The sequence below is a fragment of the Mustela nigripes genome, chromosome 7, assembly GCF_022355385.1.
Source record: "Mustela nigripes isolate SB6536 chromosome 7, MUSNIG.SB6536, whole genome shotgun sequence".
Taxonomy (NCBI): Eukaryota; Metazoa; Chordata; class Mammalia; order Carnivora; family Mustelidae; genus Mustela; species Mustela nigripes.
This window is the reverse complement of record NC_081563.1, coordinates 66,949,189-66,971,042: the sequence shown is the minus strand read 5'-3', so window position 1 is coordinate 66,971,042 and position 21,854 is coordinate 66,949,189. Positions and strand designations below refer to the sequence as shown.

Below are 21,854 nucleotides of genomic sequence, written 5' to 3'. Positions count from 1 at the left end.
TTTTAAAGATTTTATTTATTTATTTGACAGAGAGAGATCACAAGCAGGCAGAGAGGCAGGCAGAGAGAGGAGGAAGCAGGCTCCCTGCCGAGCAGAGAGCCCGATGCAGGGCTCGATCCCAGGACTCTGAGATCATGACCTGAGCCGAAGGCAGCGGCTGAACCCACTGAGCCACCCAGGCGCCACCATCCCATCCAAACATTTTTAAACAGAAGCTATGATCTGGCAAACTTTCCGTTATGTCTCTTGATAGTGTCTCTGACCATCTAGGGGGATGACACACGTTCTCTGTTTTCCAGTTCTTGCGTACAACCTATTGCCCACATCAGTGTGGTGAGACAATACAGCAGCCATGATGTTGGCGTCATTTGCTCCCTCTTCTGCAGGCACTTTATTGCTTACTCTACTATGTGATGATCCGGTCAGACCCTCTTCTTGATAGTCCTTAGGACTCCGAGCATGGTGCTAACCTGAGGGATCTCCTTGGTTTCCTCACTAAAAATTGGGTTAGTCCATCTTTTCCCAGGATCAGGCCCCATAGGCTTTAACTCTAATGCTGCCAATTCTGTGAGTTTAAAAGTTGCCCAAGCAAATAACTTCAGGCAACTTTGACATGCTTAGGCTTTTTCTTAGCCTTCAGCACCCAAAAAGTTTTTTTCTCTTTCCCTTAAGTATCTCTTGACTTTTTCCATCTGCCCTACTTCTCCTTACCTAACTGTCGCCTATCTCCTCATTGGCCTCCTTGGCTCTTCTCCTAATACTTCTCACCCATCTGTCCTTCCCACTTCCTCACTGCTGCTGGAGTTACCTTACTAAAATATGCAACTGTTCATGCCATGTCCTCCAATAATTGGTAGTTGTACCCTGACTTCCTGGCCTGCTTAAAAGGGCTTATAAGGCTGCCCTGGCCTACCTGACCCATCTCATTTTCTGCTACTGTCTGCAAGACTGAATTTGAGTGTTGTCTTTATACATGGATGCCCTTTGCCCTTTGTATATGTGTTACCTTTTTCTGGTACTCCGTATAAAGATTCCCTATGATATATTTTCCAGCAAGCCCTTGTTAGATGGCGATGCAGATCCTGGCAACGCAGGTGTTTCTTATCCCAGAGCTCCCAGGTGTTTCTTATCCTAGGGCTCTTCTGAAGGCTACAGAACTGAGATCTGTGGGGGTGGGCCTTGCTATGCAGAGACTGGTGGTGGAGACAGCATCAAGGGTCGGATCCCACACTTTGAGCTGCCTCTGACACGCAGTGCCTCCCAGGGTATCTCCTCCCTAACCCCTGCATCTGGACCTGCACTCAGTCCCCCACGCATCAGAAGCCATGACGCCTACCTGACCCTTGTTTGCCTTCCTGGGAAAACTTGCACTGCCCCCACCCTGCCCAGGCGGTGCCCAGGCGGTGCCCAGGCCCATGGTCATCCCTGACCATACTCACAGGGGAACATCTGATGGAGGGGGCTGGGGTGAAGAGGCCGGCTGACCCATCTCAGGCCGCTGGCAGTTGGGCTGTGTCAGAGACGGGGAGCAAAGCTCTGCGGCTGTTCTTCAGGGGAGGGGCTAGAGGAACCAGCAGCAGGGATCTCCTGGGACAATTCTGGATGATTCCCTCTTGCCCAGAGGAACAACTGGCCCTGAGGATGTGCAGTGAATGTGGATTCCAGTTGCTCCGCCTTGGACCTTTGCTGTTGGATTGGGCCCCGGGGGCTGCTGCAGAAAACGCCAAGGTCCAAGTCTTTCCTCTGAGAAGGTGGCAGACTAGCGTTGCAGCTGGGGTTATGTGCATTCCACTCTCCGGTTCTGGCCTCGGGCGGTACCACCCCTGCATAGCCTTTGGGCTAGTGCCCATCCCACCACCTGGCCTGACTCCTGGGCCTAAGTGCTCCTCACCATGACTGAGGGTCAGGGGAAAGGTCACGAGGCATCACGGAGGACTGAGGTTTCCCTGACAGATACGAGCCAAACTTCTTACAGGGGCGTCCCACGTTAGGGGCCTCTGGCACTCGGAGTACCCAGGTGTTCCTCATCCCTGTACTCCTGCACCGCCCCGGAAGAACTCGCCGAGATCCCCCTAGATCACGCTTCTTCCTTCAGGCGAGAGGTGTTAGGGCAGGAGCACCTGGGGCCTGATAGGCGGTCCTCTGAGCCGCCCCTGACGCGCAGTCCCTCCCAGCCCATCCTCTCCTTGCCCCTGCATCTGGCCTCTCACACCTTCTCCCCTCCAGCTACAGAGTGCGCCCTGCAGGTGCCACCTGCACCTTGTTTTAAAAGAAAACAAAAACCCAACGAAGCACCAGCCTGCGCAGGAGAGTGCATGTGGAACGGACCTCCAGTGTGCGGAGTAGTACCGCCAGTGAGGACTGGTGCAGGGGGCCTTGGGAACACCCTGCAAGACATGGGGCACTGCGGCGCCAGGGTACAAGGGCCTGCGGAGGCCCTCGGTGAGGAAGGGGGATGGTACTCAAGGATCCTGGGCAGAAGACCTCACAGGGTTTGGTGGGAGGCCCAGCAAGAGAGCTCAGTGGGGTGAGGATGAGGACGAGCTCAGGGGGATAGCCGAGGGAGCTTGGTCGCGGCAGAACTTGGGGGAAGCACACGTGTAGACCGGAGAGCGGCAGAAGTAATCTGTGTTTGAAAGACGCACGGTACCCAGAGAGACGCATGTGTTGCTTGTATATAAATGCCGGTTACACAAGCGTTGATAATGAAACTTGCTTTGAGTGCTTACTCTGAGCCCGGTGTTGTGCTGAAAGCTCTCTGTGCTGTATATTGTCTGCTTTTATGTTGTACCTCCATTTTCTAGATAAAGAACGGGAGACAAAGAGATGAACAAACCCAAAGAACCAGAGGTAGTAAGGGGCGGGCCCCTGCCAATCCAGGGCTGCTTATAGAGCATATATTTGTATTAAAATCATGCTGAAAGTTAAGGAAAAAAAAATGTCAATTGTGTAAATGTTGAAATCAGAAAAGAAAATTCTTTTATTGTGTAAATGGTCACTAGTTTATATAGGTAATGTGCCTTTTAAAAAAATTCTCAGCACCAATTTTTAGAAAAACACGACTTCTTTACACAATAGTTTTAAAACAGTAGAGTAATTGCTCATCTAGGAATAGCAATAATGACCTTTCTTCCTCTTGACTGCTCCAGACTCCCTGAAATTCTAGTTGGTATTTGACCAAGTTTTATTTTGATTGGACTGTAGAGGAATAATGTTAAATAAACCACAAGCATGGTAATTTGTGGTTCTTTTGGTGTTAGTGATTTCTGTAAAATAGATATTTTCATTTAAAATGCATAATCTATGGCAACAGACATAGAAACAGCACTTGACTCTGAGACCCCTCCGTGCTTTGAAATCCTAATGAGGACAGCACTCGGAGCTTGTGTAAGCAGGTTTAATTAATTCTGAGAAGCACACTTTCTCCTAGCAACAGCTCTTTCCTTTTTTTCAAATTAAAGTCAAAAGCTAACTTGAAAAAGCTGAGTAATATTTTCAAAGTCAGTAAATATCCTGACATAAAGCAATTATAGAACCACATAGATTTTCTAAGCATAAAATTATGATCATAATAGTGTTTGATTTTCAAGGTAACCAAATGGGTAAGATCAGAGGAAATTATTGTTAAACTGTGCTAAGCCTCTTTTGCCATTCAACATTTCCATTAGACCAGCCAGGTAATTTATCGCTTTAGGACAGTTCAGACTCTTTCTCTTGAGATTCTCTTGTTAGATGATTGAAATGAGAAACATGTGGATTTAAAAAAAACATATTTTCCTTAACTTTGCTCAGGAGGACATGAAAAAAGGGTTGTTTTTTGTTTTTCTTTTTCAGCCTTGCCTTACACCCAGATAAAACTCTCGTTGCAACTGGCCAAGTTGGGAAGGAGCCATATATATGTATATGGGATTCCTATAATGTCCAGACTGTATCTATTCTTAAAGATGTCCATACCCATGGAGTCGCCTGCCTGGCTTTCGACTCAGATGGACAGGTGTGTATCTTTTTCCATTTCTGTTTTCTTTAATGATGTCTCACAAGTCACCTTGAATTACAGTGCACATAGCTTACAGGCTTAAAAGGTCTACTAATCTTGCTGCCTCCCCTTGTCCGCCTCCTAGAATCCTCCCCTGTTAGATCCCTTCCAGCTGTTGCTCTGACCTCCAGCTCTGGGTGGGCCCCAGTTTTGTTTCCCTCAGTCTCCTTATTGGTTGAAAAGCCTACAGAAGGAAACAGTGGACTCAAGTTGATCCGATCCATCGTGACTCAGCAATTACACTTTGTCTTCCATTTTAGCTTCCTAAATTTGGAATCAGAGTTGGACCAAACCTTTTTCATAGACTTCAAGCCCCGAGCATCTCCTTGGTTCCCTTTATTTTTAAAGGATAGCACCACCTCATAATAATTCACTGAGAAGATACTCTTTAACTCTTTACCTTGAGGTCTCTTCGAACTCCTACTTCTCCCTATCCATTCCCTGCAATTCAAGTAGCCACTGAGTCCTGCGTGTTTGTGACAATCTTTACAGTCACTGTCACGTACAGTCTCACCTACCCATTCTCTACCACTGTCCTTTACGTTCCAAATCCATGGCCTGCCTGACAGTTGAAACAGCCTCTAACTACTAGTCTCCACACCATTGGTTGCTTGCTTAAACATTTCACCGACTGAAAATATTGTGAGAGCATTATATTTTTTTAATTATGGATTTTTCTTCTTCTTTTTTTTAATTAACATATAATGTATTATTTGTTTCGGGGGTACAGGTCTGTGATTCATCAGTCTTCCACAACACCCAGTACTCCCCACAAGACATATCCTCCCCATTGTCCATCACCCATTCACCCCATCCTCTCACCCACCTCCCTTCCAAGAGCCCTCAGTTTGTTTCCTGAGATTAAGAGTCTCTTAGAGTTTGTCTCCATCTTTGGTTTTGGCTTGTTATATTTTTTTCCTGTCTTCCCCTCTGATCATCTGCCTTGTTTCTTAAATTTTACAGATCAGTGAGGTCATGTGGTGATTGTCTTTTTCTGACTGACTGATTTCCCTTAGCATAATACCCTCTAATTCCATCCAGATTGTTGCGAATGGCAAGATTTCATTTTCATTTTTTCTGATGGCTGAGTAATACTCCATTGTGTGTGTGTGTGTGTGTGTGTATATATATATATATATATATATATATATATCACATCTTCCTTATCCATTCATCTGTTGATGGACTTCTGGGCTCTTTACACAGTTTGGCTGTTATGGACATTGCTGCTCTACACACTGGGGTGCAGGTGCCCCTTCAGATCACTACATTTGTATCTTCAGGTAAAGACCCAGTAGTGCAATTGCTGGGTCACAGAGCAGTGAAAGCATTACTTTAAAAACACTAAAAGCTTGGAGAACTCCGTGAATGGAGTCCACACTTGTGGCTGGGTATTCCAGGCTACCCAACTTTTATAGCTTTGTCTTTTATCTCCTGCCGTCACACTGGACACATCCATGAGATTCCTCTACCCGACCTTGCACTTTTGTTCCTCCAGCCCCTCCCTCATACTGTTTCTCCGCCTTAAGTGTCCTACTCACCCTCCTTGCCACTTAAAGTGATTCATTCTTCCAAGACACTTCAAGGGTCTTCAAAGGACACACTTCCTGAAGCCTTCCCAGGACCCCTAACAAACTTTGCTTCTTGCCTTTGACTTCCAGCAGCCTTTGGCAGAAAAGATTTGTTAATGTTACAGATGACAGTTACATCTCGGTTTTCAAACTGTGTTACAGAAAAGGCAGTCCACATGCACAGGGAGGATTCCTAACTTGTACTGCCTTCACCTCCTCACTAAGGCTGTGCCTTTTCCCCAACCTTTTCAGTGATCCTGGGCCACCCTTCCTTGTATATCAGCCAATTAATATTTTTTAATTTAATTTTTGGCAAATTTCAGAGTTAATTTTGTAGGGGCATGCTGTGGAAAGACCTGTGCAATTATTCTGAGGCTTGATCAGCCTGAGAGTTGGGGGCAGTTTGAGTGGATTATAGGACTTGAGCTGCTTTGAGTCACTTTTCAAACAGTTACATTTGCTTAGTGTTTCCTGCTGTTTTGAGAGGGTAGTGATCATTATTAGATTCAGTACATATGTAGACCCCTGGCATACATAGTTTTTGATTTAACTACTCTGTAATCTCATCCAGGTTAGTCCACTGTGATTCCATGTCTATGGAGAAAGCTGGTAGTCCCATTTGTTGACATTTGCAGTTAGTGACTTCCTGACTAAATTGAGTGAATGTCTGAATGCGTACACAAGTACAAGTGTAAACATATGCTTAGATGAGTACCTATATGCATATTCTCTGATTTTGGTTTTCTAGCAAACATTATCAGAATTTATTCAGAAGCATCACAGGAAAAATGTAATGCAGCAGAAGGAAATCCAGATTTAATATCGAGTTCTTTTGTTAGTGTTAAAATTTTAGCTATTCTCCTTTAGGTTCCTTTGGAAGGGTGAGGGTCAGGGTGGACTACGTGGTACTTAACTGTCAGCTGAGAAAAATAACCTATTTGCTGGCCGTGATGGATTTCCTGGCTTATTGATGCCTATTGCTTCGGGTCTGCCTTATTCCCTGGACAGAGTTCACTGGAATCGAGTGATATTTAGAAAATGACAAATGGCCATCACCTCTCAAACAACAAAAGGCAATAGAAATGCTTTTTAGATAGCCATGGGCCTGTAAGTACAAGTGAATAAAGTAGATTACTTTGGGCTTTTTTCAATCAAGAAATGTGGGTTTTACTTTAGTACCCATGCTTATTACAAAAAAAAAAAAAAAAAAAAAAAAACCAAAACAACTAAATGGAATTCACACACTTCAGATTTTTCTTATATGGACAAAAATGCAACCACATATTATAATTTCCATTGCTGGGATGCTTTATTAAAACTTACAGTAAAGAAAAAACCCAATGAAGACCCCCTTTCTTAAGGGCACATTTTAAAAGTTCCAACTGTGTATTTTTTATACTAAACATTATTGATCGAAGCCATCTTTACTGAAGAAAACTGAATAATCCCTGCATAACACATTTGCATTTAGCCATATGTGACTATCATTCCACTTATATGCGTGCACACACACACACACACACACACACAAACATATTGAGTGAAATACATAAGCTCAGATACTCTTATTACTTGGGTGATACTATACTTTCAAAACCCTTCGACTTCTTTCACCAATCCATACTAGAATCCTGTAAGGTAGATCTAACACCTATTTTGTGTTCATTTTACAAATGAGGAAAATGTAATTTAATGAAGTTAATTAATTTTGCAAGGTCTTAGATCTGGCTCCTCACAAGTCAAAAGAGAAGTTAAATAGACTTAACTTCCAGGCCTCTGTCCATTACACAGTGCGATTTCCGTAGGCGGGGCCATCCTGCTAGAACCTCCCTCTGATGTTTGGTGTTTCTAATACATGTTTGGATACTTTTGATTTTGTGTATACTTAAATGTGTTAAATTTTCTTTTCCCTTGAGAACAAGTTCTGATATAAACCCAAAGAATTTAGACTAGGAGATGAAGTACCAGATTACTTTTACCAATGTGTCACCTAAAATGTTTGTGGAGCTAAGGAAGTTAAGAATGAATGCAATGTTCATTAGGAGTTTCCTTCCCCATGTGTTCGTCAAACCCTTTCATTGAAGTAGTTTGGCAAGACTTTTAGTCTGTAGAATCCTAGGCGTCTTTATTCTCACATTAATATTTTAAATTTAAAAATTAAAAAGTTTTTTAAAAAATGTGTATTTTGCCTTCAAGCTGTGTTCCGCTAGTATCAACTAGTTAAATCAGAGGCTTTGTGACAAATGGGTTGTAGCTTTGATGTTTTTGAAATTTCAGTATGTGCTAATAGAAGTCGTCTGTGCTATCTTTAGTTGTGGTCTTAAGATGGATTTTGAGAAATCATTTTTTTGCAGATGTTCAATGGTTGGCCCAGAATAGGTCATCAGGGACCAATTGTCGAAAGAAGTGATGGATAATAAGAAACGTGCCCATCAATTTCAGCTATTAAATTGTTGTTCTTATTCTTAGCGTTTGGCCTCTGTGGGATTGGATGCCAAAAACACAGTCTGCATTTGGGACTGGAAGAAGGGAAAACTTCTGGCCTCTGCCACCGGCCACTCCGACCGGGTAAGAAGAGCTTGTTGGATTGAACCATGCGGTTTTCCTAAGTGTGAGGGAATTGTGAAGTAGCTTCCCAGAGCTGTCTTATTTTTAAAAGTAAAGTTTCCATATAAGGACTTTTCCTACATATTCAACCTAAAAACTGTCTTTAAAAAAATTAATTTATGATTAATAACTATGTCAGCATGATCTCTTCTGATGATCGGATGCTTTCTTTAAATTGTTACTACTTTTCATAGGTAAAGAAATTTTTGATACTGGCATTTAGCATCTTGATAAAATCAAAATGGAATTGAATTTGAAATTATATGTAAAGTTTAGTTGTATTCGTTTAGAAATGGAAGTAGTTAGAAAATATTCACAAAATGTGTTTCAAATGTATAGTTCATTTTATTTTAAAAATTTATTTATTTCAGACAGAGAGAGTGCAAGCACAAGCAGGGGGGAGGGGCAGAGGGAGAAGCGGATTCCCAGCTGAGCAAGGAGCCAAACCTGGGGCTTGATCCCAGGACCCTGGGATTATGACCTGATCAGAAAGCAGACTGTTTTAACAATTTAACCAGTTGAGCCTCCCAGCTACCCCACAGTGTATAAATTTTAACTTCAAAAGAATGTAATGACAACTTTGGGATTCTTTTTTATTTTGAGAATCTTGAATATAAACTGTGGCCTACTTGTCATCATATTGAATTCAGCGTGATCAGAAATAATTCCATATAGTCATAGCAGGCAAGATAGGATATGAAGCAGGTCAGAAATCTATTTCTCCATTGTCTTGCTTAATTAAAATAATTTGACCACTTTTTTTGTCTTGATTTTCTAATTTCAGAAAAAAAGTGAATTTGCATGACTGTCTTACATTGATTGCTAGTTTTGTACTTTGTTTCCTTAATGTCAGTGTCTATGCTAAATGAGGCCCAAATTAGATATTAAATTCACTGTCTCTTCCTTAGTTTGAGCTCTAAATCTTTTTCTTCATTCATCAATGGAGAATCACAGTTTTAAGATGACCCCATAGTTGTGGCTGCACATTTGGGCAAATTATACTCAAGGATTAAGTTCTCAGAAAGTCCAGGAATGACCAACCGTGGAACTTTGGTTTTGGAAGAGGCCTGACACCCTTCTGGCCCCAATGATTCCTACTGTTGGCCACACATAAGAATTCCCTAGGGAGGTTTTACAATGTAGTGTTGCTTGAGCTCTACTCCCAGGTTATTAACTTATTGGTAATTAATTGGTATTAACTTAGTACTTAATGAGCAGGTTGAAAATATTTGTGGTACTCACATTTTGATATATCCATCCCATCATATCTTATAAAGTAAGTTGGATTAGACTAGATCAGTATGTGAATTTCTTACTATTTTGTTCATGTATTTTACACTTTCCATTTAGAAGTAGATTATGAAATGTGTAGTACTACTCTAGTGCAAACTCTTTTTATTTTAACAACCTAGAATGTCATAATGAAATACTGTTCTTTTAGAACACTGTTCTCCCAGACTCCATAATTTCTATCAGGTTTAATCTTTATTACTGGTGCCAGTATGAATTATTACTGGCTCCTTATGGGCAAATGATTATCTTCAAGATTATTTCAGTGGCTAAAATACTTAATCCCTAGCACTCAATTATATAATGAGTGCTTTATAGCCTGCAAAATGATTGTACATATATTATCTTAATTGACCTCATAATAGAACTGAGGTGACATCATTTATTTTAGAGATGCTAAGACTAGCCTGAGGTTGCATAGATAAAATGGGCCTCATTGGAACTTGGTACTTGGACCAAGTACTTTCTTCAGTGCTCTTTCTGTGGTCTATAATTGCTCCTTTCTACCTAACTGAGGATTATATGTTCTCCTTTTCCCTCTGATGATTCGTCCATATATCTCCTTCATATGTGATCAGAAATTAGCAGCCTAAGCTCTTTCTCTGATTTAGATTCCAGCACTGACAATTACTCGTTCTTTTAGAGCTTCACAGAATGTGGTCCATGGGCTAACTGCCTAAGACTTTCTTGGGGTCTGCTTAAGAATGCATATGCCTGGCCCAGTTTCAGACCCACAAAGTGAGAATCTTTCAGCTGGACTGGTGAAATATGCATTCTGAGCAATTACCGTGGGTGATCTGACCCTAAGGTTGACACAGTCTTCTCTTTCTTCTTCCCAAAATGCAAAACTGCTGGCAAATTGGTTGCTTTTCTTAAAGAATGGCAAGTAGTATTAGTGGGTATGTTTTCAGTTTCTTGGAAAACTGAAAATAAAATGGTATCTTGGATCCGATTCAAATGACAGGCTAAAGGACTATTTTAGGTGGGCTAAGTTAGGTGCCAAATAAATGCCTCTGCCTTATGCTTATGAATATTAACTTCTATGTTTATGAGAAAGTGTTGGCCACATTGAATTGCATTTGACTAGTAAACATCTTCCTACTTAAAAGAAACACTTTGTAACTCTTTCTGTTTTTATTATAAAGCTACCTCAAAAGTATTTTATTATCATTGTGTAAAGGTATAGAAAATTTGATAAAAAAATTATTCTAAATCATCTCAATGGACCAAGTTAAAAACATGACACCAGTGTGTTACATGGATTATGGTTAATTATGCTTTATTCAGGCCTAAGGTAAGTAGATGTGAGGCAATAAAACATGTGTTAGCAACTCTTGACCCATCACCAAGCCAAATCCCCATTTTTCAGTCTATGCAGGTAACATTGTGTCCTAAGTGTTAGGAAGAAGTCTTAGCGGTTGAACTGATATTGGCAAGAAAGCAAAAACACACAATTGACCAACATAGCAATTTTTAATTTTTTTGAACAGATTTTTGATATTTCCTGGGATCCATATCAGCCAAACAGAGTGGTTAGCTGTGGAGTTAAACATATAAAGGTAAAGTAGTTATTTTTAAAAATTTGGAGTAACTTGTATGAAAAGAATTTAAGGTGCTTATATGTATAATTGGCTGTTGAGAAATGGCTCAGCTTTATTTATCTTAAATTTGGAGCCCTCATACCTGCTTCTTTGATTATGAAGCAAGTTGACTTCAGCTAATGGGCTCTTTGAGAACTACAGAGTAGGGACCATCAAGGAGAGTGTCCAGGAGGCAGCCTAAGAGAAAACTTCATGTTAATTAAATGCTAAACTGAATATTCAGAGTCCTTCTAAAGATTTCAAGTTTTAAAAAGGTTCTTATTTTAGTACTGTGAATTATGTTTTTACATTTTGATGAAAGTTTACACATACTGCATATCAAAACTGTTATGCTGGTATATGTTCTTTTAGAAGGGAGGCGCTTTGTTGGGCTGGAATTAGAAATAGAGGGATGCATAGTACAAACCTTCCTGGATCATTGGTTTTTAAATGTCCCTGTCTTCCCCTAGACTACACAGACTGAATTATCGCAAGTGGCTCAGGACCTACCTTTGGCTATTTGCTTCTTTCTTCTCTTGTTAAACAGGGAGCAAAGTCAACACCATTAACTTTCTTTGCTCTGATATAGCAAAAATTTCTACTGGACCCTGGGATATGCCCCAGGATCTTCTGTCTACAGGTTTGTAGTTAATAGAAGTTAAAGTTCATAACTGAAAGAAACGTAAGGATTACTTGCTTGACTTCAGTGTGGATCTCGCTGGTACAAAAATGTTGCATTTTTGTCTGAACAGAGTAGGTATCTGTATTATTGCCCCAGAGAATTCCTCCTGTTTCCCAGTTCTTTCATTCTTCTTTGAGTCTAGTTTTTTATGATCCTCCCCATTGTTCTACTTCATAGTTAGGGACAGTGATCAAATGCTCAGAAATAAATATGCTGAGGGATGTAAGACTTAAAGAATATTACAAAACTTTAAAGAGGAATATTTTTAAAAAGGCTTGAACAAACGGAGAGGTAGCCTTGGTTCTGGACACAACATCTAAAAATTATAAACACATCATTTCAGTTACATTCAGTACAAGGTCAGTTAAAATCTCTAGAAGTTTTTTTTACTGTTGTCTGACATTTCCTTTTCAGTTACTCTAAGTTAGTCTGAAAGGATAAAAAATGAGAATCAAGAACTTAGATAAAAAAAGGATAATGAAGAAGAAACTGCACTAAGCATATTATGAAATGTATCAGACTGGGATAAGGATAAATAAGAACAGCAACACAACAAAAAACAAAGCTGAGAAATAGACTTTAAAAGGGATAATAATTTAGAATAGTATCTTGACCAGTGGGCCCTAGAACAGTTTGTTAACTATTTGGGGGGGAAACGTGATATATTATTACTTCATACAATACACGAGAATAAATTCTTTGTGAATCCAGGAGTTACATGTTTAAAAACTATAAAACAATTAGAAAAATATCTAAGTAAATGCTTAACTGCTCTCAAGTAGGTGAAAGGCCTTTATGAATGTAAAAGCAAAGTAAGAAACCTTAAAGTATAACATTATAGATTCAATTATATAAACATTAAAACAATCTGTCTACCTACCCCCAAACCCTAAGAAACAAAAGAGGCAAGCCACAAATGAGCAAAGCATAAGCATGGTAGATAGAATTTGTGTTTGCCCTTGAAATGTCAAGACCTCCAACAAACCTGTACAATGGACAAAGGACATGTATACTTGACAAAAACAGAAACACTGTTGGGTTATAGATACATAAAAGTCTAAACCTCGTTAATAAGGAGTATAATTTTTTTTTACAAGATTTTATTTATTTGACAGAGATCACAAGTAGGCAGAGAGGCAGGCTGAGAGAAAGGGGGAAGCAGGCTCCCTGCTGAGCAGAGAGCCCGATGCGGGCCTCAATTGCGGGGCTCAATTCCAAGACCTTGAGATCATGACCTGAGCGGATGGCAGAGGCTTTAACCCACTGAGCCACCCAGGCGCCCCAGGAGTGGAAATTTTAAAATAACATTCTTACTTTTAAATATTTTTTTTTTTAAGATTTATATATTTATTTATTTGACAGAGATCACAAGTAGGCAGAGAGGCAGGCAGAGACAGAGGGGGAAGCAGGCTCCCCGCCCAGCAGAGATCCCAATGTGGGGTTTGATCTCAGGACCCTGGGATCATGACCTGAGCCGAAGGCAGAGGCTTAACCCACTGAGCCACCCAGGCGCCCCTAACATTCTTATTTTTAATCCATCAAAATTATGATTAAGATCTACCAAGTGTTGGCAAAGATTTAGTGAATGAACACTTTCAAGCTTGGTGTGGAGGGGTAAACGAGTACCAGAAATGAACACTTCCGGACTTTCTATCCAGAAATTCAGTAATATCTAGAAATGTTGGTATCTTTAGAAATGTTGGTATCCTCTTAGCCAGTAATTTCTTTCCAGTGTTAGTATGTGTGCTGTCAAAGAGAGCACAACCAGTAATTTCATATCTTAGAATTTATCTCAAGGAAATCATTAGGAATATGAACCAAGGATGGGTTCATTGTTGAATAATTTACCAAAAGCAAATAAAACCAGACAAAAGAAGACCTGAAGCCACCTAACTGCCCCCAGGTGGTTAAATAAAATATGGTATATCCATAAGGAGAAATACTGTGCAATCATTACAAGTCATGGTTTAGATGATTTTTTTAATGTTATAAGGAAATAGGCAAGATTTATTTACAGTCTACTGGTTGTGGTAAATTTGCTCTGATTTTTTTTTTTCTTTAGAAGTAATCTTTTTTTTTTTTTTAAGATTTTATTTATTTATTTGACAGATAGGGATCACAAGTAGTGAAGTAATCTATGTTTTTGTGTAGGAAGTAAACTGGAAAGATATCCTGAAATGTTAAACAGTTAATGAGTACATGAGTACATGAGCTGATGACTAATTTTTTCTTTCTTCTTAAAATTATTTTATAATAACATATTTCCAAAATAAAAAAGTAATAAAGAAACGAAACAAAAAGATAAAGCTATACGCTCTATTACTCAAAGGTATCAAGTGTCCTACCAGTACCTTAGGGCTTCATTAACATTTTGTTATCCTTGTGCAAAAACCTGAGAATATGTTTGCTCACATACAGGGACTTTTTGCTTTGGCAGCAGTTGGAAGGTCCTTCATTGTTTGATGTAGTCCACCTGAAAGACTCATTAAATTTGATAACATTAGTTGTGTTTCTATCATGTGAAGGACTAAAAATTGATCCTACTTACAATCTACTTGATGTATAGCAATTAAAACATTAAAACAGAACAATTTATAAGAGAGATAAAATCAAAATTCTCTAGTGATAACGGAGAGATCCCAACTGGCTAGAGGAATGTTAAGCGGTTTAGAAAGGGGATGGTATTTGAGCTGAGCCTTGGTGGATAGGTAAGTTTGGTAGGGAGAGCTTGGAAGGCAGCATTACCCAAAGGAGGGTAGGGATTGCACTTCAGTCATGAGTTAATGGGAGGCATTGATCACCCATAGAATCTTGGCACTGGGGAGTAGAAAGGTCCTTAGCCCATCATATATTCAAAGATTATCAGTGTTTTCATCATTGAAGACCCTCTTTTCTAATTTTCCCAGGAAACCAGTATTTTGAAAAAAATTTTGGTCAGAAAATAGCCATTAAATAGTAATTCCCTTTGCAGTTTTTATTAATCAAAGATAAATGTATCTGCCAACAGAGTTTCTGATCAGTCTAACAAATTGCAAAGGCACTGAATTGTTCTCTTAACCCACAATCAAAGAATTACGTGAGATCATGATAAGCCTAGTTTCCAGTAGGCTCTGATGGCTCTCTAGAAGTCTGAGACTCTGACCCCAGAGCCATCATCCAACCTGCATATCCTGTTGTGTGGAAGCCAAAATGTAGAAGACTATTTGACTTCCCAATCCTTGTTACCTCCTTCCCTTTACTCTAGGAAAGCTACTTAATCTCCCTGAGGCTGAGTTTCTCTAAAAACAAACAAACAAACAAGCAAAAAACAAGGGGTACTTAGGTGGCTCCATTAAGCTTAGACTAAGGCCATGATCCCACAGTTGTGGGATCAAGCCCCACCTCAGGCTCCCTGCTCAGCAGGAAGCCTACTTCTCCCAACTCTAGCCAGTTGGGATCTCTCCGTTATCACTAGAGAATTTTGATTTTACCTCTCTTATAAATTGTTCTGTTTTAATGTTTAATTGCTTGTGTTCCCTCTCTCACTGTTATTTCTGTCAAATAAATAAATAAAATCTTAAAACAAACAAAAAAAACCCTAGAGGGTTGTGGATCACCACCATCTGAATTTATTAAAAGTTACATTAAACAGGGTGTGGAGCGAGTAAGGGCACAATAATGTTAATTTTCTTCCCTTCTCCTGGGATCACAAATATGGTGGCACAGATAATATTTAAATTCAGTGTCTGGCTTTCTGTGTAGAACTCTTTTCCACTTGGAAATTATTTCTTCAGTGATCTGTCTTGGCCTGACTTCCCCCCCCCCCCCCCCCATGAACAGATTATGAAAAATAACAGATTAGCTGCTTAATTAATGATTTCTCCAGCATCTTCACTATTTCTTTCCATCCTTGCTTAGGTCTTTTAATCAGTTAATTCTAAAAACAGAGACCTATAAAACCCTAGAACTTCATCTGAAAACAGAGCTGTTTATCCCATTAAGTGTGTTAATTATGTTTTAGCAGGCAGGCATTTTTTCTTTTTCTTTTCTTTTCTTTCTTTCTTTTTTTTTTTTAAGATATTATTTGAGAGAGAACACAAGCAGGATGAAGGGCAGTGGGAGAGGGAGAAGCAGACTGTCCGCTGAGCAGGGACCATGATGCAGGTCTGGATTCCAGGAGCCCAGGGACCGGGGATCATGACCTGAGCCTAAGGCAGATGCTTAACCTACTGAGGGACTCAGGTGCCCCCAGGCATCTTTTCCTAAGCAAAAATAAGTATTTTTGGCCTCAAATGGAATAATCTGCAAATGCCCATCCAGTCATCTTTATTGATTTTGTTTAGAAGGAAATCCACAAGTTTGAGCAGCTTTCAACAAATATTTTCATTATCTGTATTTTCTAGAACCAATTCCAGGATTCCCACCTTCCCCACCCCCACTCAATTGAGTGAGCAAATGAATGATTCCAGTCACAAGTTGAATGCAAATATATTTGATGCACTCCCAAAAAATATTTTCATGTGTAGCTAGAGTGAAATCCTGTTTTTGCAAATTCCCAGTGTTTGGCAGACAGGCAAATTTCAATTACCTGAAATGAATGCTTGAAAACAGGAGCAGTTGAGCATTGTCATGCTTGCTTGGTTTCACAGCAGATGAGCCTCCCAAGTTTGTGGATATTTCTCTAGTCCTTAGTCACAGATAGAAGGGACACTGGAGATTACCTTGAGCCAGATGAACTCCAGGGTAGCTGCCAGTCCTAACAAAATTAGCATTACAATCTGGCAATTGAGTTTGGGGAAGATAAACAATGTCTGTTCATTTGATGTGGATTTACTGATGTGTTGCTACTGTAAATTGTCACTGTTTTCCAAATAGCAAGTGCTTCTTGAGAAGACAGAATCAGAGATTTGCCATTTCTATGAAAAGTCTCTTAACCTGCTCTGGCATTATATCTATAGGTGACTTTTTAGAGAGTCGTTGGATTATTTGGAATGTTTCATGTTGGCATTGTTGCCTCCTACTGGATGATTTAATCAGAAAACCTTTGGGTCTGAGGAGGATGGTCTCTCTCTGTTTAGTGGTTGTCCATTAGAAATATTTCAGTAACTCAGGGGTTGTATGTAAGTGATGAATCACTGAATTCTACTTGAGAAACCAACATTGCACTGTATGTTAAATACCAAAAATTTTTAAAAGTGTTTCAGTAACTCAGATCAGAGGTGCACATTCTAAGTTAAATAATAGCTATAAAGCAATTATTCTTCTTTAGGGATAATGATTACAAAATTATTACCTACTTTTAATCTTCATGTATGGGAGACATGGTGGGAAATGGCCACCTTGTTTGGTTTTTAGCATGTTTGTAAGTGTTTACATCTAGTAGTTTGTTCGGGTTGCAAGTTAATACTTAAATGTTTTCCCGAAGTGTGGACCTAACCATCTTTTCTCCAGATCTTTTTCTTCTTTCCATGTGTACTTTTCATAAAAGTAGTATGTGCCCAAAGAAACCAATCACCAGAGTTGTTACTTGCCTCCTTAGTGAGAGAAGAATCCTGTATTGTCTCACAGGGTTGCACACCCGCCTCTCATCCTCCCTAAGGGGCCCTCCTCCAGAGTCCTAGAGTCGCACCAGAGTCCCAGACCTCCCCGGTGGTAGAACCATCCCAGAACTGCTTCCCTCAATACTTAAATACTCTGAGAGGGCCACCATTTTTCCTCTCCCATAGGCACAAAATATTTGGCTTGTCATTGATTTTTCCTCACACTTTTTAAAATTTTTTGTCGCTTTAATTTGCCTAATCCTGCTGTCCTCATCCCTGGTGTAACTTCTTCCTCACCACTGATCCAGATCCTAGCCTTGCTCATTCCAAGTGATTCAACGTGGTTCTCTATTTTTGAATTTTCTTGCCACTTGTATGTGTTCTGAAGATGCTACCTTGAAACTGTCTCTTGCACTCTAAGTATCTTCATTAGACTTAAAGTTCTCGAGGCAAAATCAAGATTTCAATATTTTCTCGTGCAAGACCCACTTTGAACCCTTACCTTGAGCAAACCATGTCAGCCCCTTTGCCCTCACTTCCAAATGGGAATGATAGGAATAGCTGCTTTAGCCTGTTGTCAGGGGATATTAGGAAGATCAAATAAACGTAAAGAACCTTTATTAACTGAGGGGCTATATACACAGCAGGAAAGTCATACCAGTTCATACATTTAAAAAACCATGTCAAAGCAAAATACTTAATTTCTGTATAACCATGAAAGTCTTGCTATTACGTTCTATACAGTAGCTCAAGCTTTATGCATAACGATTCTCGCACATGATAGATTATACAACGAAAACTAAAAAGCTTAATCAGTTATTTGGCTATATGAAAAGATAACTCATAGAAAAGTTTTTGAGTAACATTTCTACAGTGAAGATTTATCACAAATTTTAGTTAAAAAGACATTATTTCCAAATGTCTGGAAAAAAATGTCTGGAAGATATCTCAACACATTAGCAGGATGTTGTAGATATTTCAGTTTTCCTCTTTATACTTTTCTGTATTTCTAAACTTCTCTACAGTGAACCTAGACTGCTTCTGTAATTTGCCTAAAAATTAAAAACCTGATGATTTGTCCACTTTATTCTAATTCTGAGAACATTGGCCTTTTGTATTTAATCATCATTAAGCATTTAGTAAAGTTTGGGAATTTTAGAACTGTTGAAAGTTAAAAAAATACCTTTAAAGTTTTTCTTATGGTGCTATCAGTTGGCTGAAAGGTTTTTACAGTTCTGTTGGTTGCAGTAGAACAAGGTAAATTATATGTGCCTAGTTTGGCTATAGCAAATGATGCAAATGGAGGTTCCTCAAAAAGTTGAGAATAGAGCTACCCTGTGACCCAGCAATTGCATTACTGGGTATTTACCCCAGAGATCTAGTGATCTGAAGGGGCATGTGCACCTGAGTGTTTATAGCAGCAATGCACAACATCTGACCTATGGAAAGAACCTAGATGTCCATCAGCAGATGAATAGATAAAGAATATGTGAGTGTATGCATGTATGTATATATATACACATACACACCACATATACACAGTGGGATACTATGCAGCCATCAAAAATAAAATCTTGCCATTTGCAATGACATGGGTGGAAGTAGAGGGTATTATGCTAAGGGAAATAAGTCAATCCGAGAAAGACAATTATCATATGATTTCGCTGATATGTGGAATTTAAGAAACAATGCAGAGGATCATAGGGGAAGAGAGGGAAAAATGAAAAAAGAGGAAACCAGAGAGGGAGACAGACTATAAGAGACTCTCTCTTAGGAAAAAAATGGAAGGTTGCTGGAGGGATGGGGTGTGAGGGAATGGGGTGGCTGGGTGATGGACTTTGGGGAGGGTATATGTCGTGGTGACCATTGGGTGTTGTGTAAGACAATGAATCACAGACCTGTACCCATGAAACAAATAATACATTATGTTAATTAATTGCATTTAAGTTAAAAATTCAAGGGCAGGGGGCAATAAAAGATTTAGCCAAAAAAATGTACTGAAATAGAAGCAGATACCAATAATGTAATGCATCAAAATGAAGACATTACTTTGGGATCTGTTCATTTTATGACTTTGCAGTTTTGGACACTCTGTGGAAATGCCCTGACTGCAAAAAGAGGGATATTTGGCAAAACGGGGGATCTTCAGACCATCCTTTGCCTTGCATGTGCCAAAGAAGACATCACCTATTCTGGTGCTTTAAATGGAGACATCTACGTCTGGAAAGGGCTCAATTTAGTCCGCACCATTCAAGGCGCACATAGTGTGAGTATGTCCATGTGGAAAATGGGTGATTATTTATTTAAAAAGTTGACATCATAAATATGTGGGGTTTTTTTTCTGTTGTTTTAGAATCAGTGGACCCTGCTGAACCCTCTCTACACATTCACAAAAGAATTCTCAAATTATTTTTGTTCACCTAAAAGAAATATTTCAAAAGCTTAATAATTTAGCCTTCACCTCAATTATTGGTTCATTAGTGTTATTATTCACCAACATCTAGAAGAATAAAATTATTTTATGATCCTTTTCATCTTCTAGATCAATACTTCTCAAACTTTAAGGTAGCCATGAATCTCCTGGGGATCTTGTTAAAATGCAGATTCTGACTCAGTAAGTCTGGGATGATGCCATTGCTGCTGGCCTGGGGCCCGTGTGTTGAATAGCAAGAGTGTAGATAAGTATTGTTTTTACACTGGTTAGTAAGGGTAGATATTTCCTCGCTCTGAATGAGTAAGCATCACTGCCATATCTGAATCACAAATTAAAATGCAAACAGAAACCATTGATAAACTTCTCTCTTATAAGGGTCTGCTTTGTAAGAACAAGGGCAGACTTTACTTCTGACCGTTCCGTTCTCTCTTGACACGTGATAATGGTTACATTGCCGTATCTATAGATGATAAAATGGAAATGCCCAGAAGAATGGGAAGTGTGAAAGCTGAAGCTTATTGTAGTAAATGGAAACAGGGTAAAAAATTTTTTGGAAACTTACCAGACCTGTTACTAATTGCCTCCACACTAGTCACCTATTACTCTTAATACAAAGAAAAGTTGAAGCACATCTTAGCAAAAGAGCTAGGAAATTTTAGGTCTTTCATTGTCTTGTATGTCGAACCAACTTTCTTGGCTTTACTAATTATGAAACAGTTTTTAAAACAATTCAGAGGTTTGTAGTTGTCCTTGTGCATAAAAGCAGCTGCCTTAGTAACCTAATTTCTCTTCACACTGGATCTTCTGTTGATAGTATATTCCTGTAGCACTTTTCAAGAGACCAGGCAAAATATTTCCTTGTGGAGAAGCATCTGTAAGTCATGAAGCTATTTCTCATGTGAAAAAAAGCATCTTTACATAATCCTTAACAAACTAACACAAATGTTATTTGTCTTCATTTAGGCTCAGGTGTTGCCTACTTGAGCTCACTGAGATGCATTTCAGGCACCTGCTTACCAGTGAAAGTGCTCATGTTCTTTGCTTCGTTATTTTGAGTGGCAATTTATATGAAGCACCTCCATTGTTGCCTTTTCTTTATAAGAATTAGTAGTCACATAAAGGAGCTTGATCTTCATATCGACTTTAACCAAGGAATTAGTGAATGATTTTCTTTTTTTTTTTTTTTTTCAAATTGCTATCAATTTAGTAATGGTAAAGGAGCATTTGAACTGGTTTGCTTTGGTGGTAATTGTGATTAATTTTTGATCTAACCAAAATGAAGGATTTCATAAGTGGCTACTTGGTCTATTGTCAGGATTTCAATAGAGAACAAGGTATTTTAAGTTTTTTTGTTTTTTTTTTAAATCAAGATCCAACTATAATGACTATTTAGAATCATTGCAGTATTGAGTATTCTCTGCCTTACTCAACAGGCTGGAATCTTTAGCATGTATGCTTGTGAAGAAGGCTTTGCCACTGGTGGACGAGATGGGTGTATTCGATTATGGGATACTGATTTCAAGCCAATAACCAAAATTGATCTCAGGGAGACAGAACAAGGATATAAAGGTAATATATATATATATTAATACTCATAACTCTAAAGGTGTTAAACACAATGTGAGGTTCTGAATTTATATTTGTTTCTCTGTACCCCATCTTATTCTAGAAAGGATTTAAGACAGTTTACATAAATACATTGAAAGAAGATCAAAAGTATCCAAATAAATGGGTACCTCTTCTTCCTCATATGCATGAAGGTATCTGTAGGTACTAGCAATGGTCCTGATACAAAGATAAGAACATAATAAGAAAACCACTGAGTGCTATCTTGGGAAATGGGCTTTTGTATTATAAAACTGGGAAATTCTGGACTAGTAGGGGACCTTAAATGAGACTGTTCCCAGCCTCCAAAAATAAGCAAATAATTGACAAGAAGAACAAGACCAAAAAAATAGCTTTAAAGTAGTAACTCCTAGTAGTGGTATCAGAGTTGGGGACTTGGGTTCAAATCCAAGTTTTGCCTATAATAGATTTGAATCAGTATTTTAAAAACCCGTGAGCCTCCATTTGCTCATCTAAAAAATGGGGATGATACTAATAACAACCTCATAGTTGTGTGAGGATTAAATCTA

The 21,854-nt window shown here is 39.2% G+C and overlaps 1 protein-coding gene across 1 annotated transcript in view; it reads left to right on the top strand.

The window, feature by feature from the left end:
* Positions 1-21,854, top strand: part of EML6 (EMAP like 6) — a 274,904-nt gene that overhangs the window by 99,626 nt on the left and 153,424 nt on the right. Inside the window, exons 3-7 of the mRNA XM_059406072.1 lie at positions 3,835-3,994; positions 8,077-8,175; positions 10,995-11,063; positions 19,366-19,551; positions 21,153-21,288. Coding sequence (XP_059262055.1) covers positions 3,835-3,994; positions 8,077-8,175; positions 10,995-11,063; positions 19,366-19,551; positions 21,153-21,288 — 650 coding nt within the window. The remainder of the gene's footprint in view (positions 1-3,834; positions 3,995-8,076; positions 8,176-10,994; positions 11,064-19,365; positions 19,552-21,152; positions 21,289-21,854) is intronic.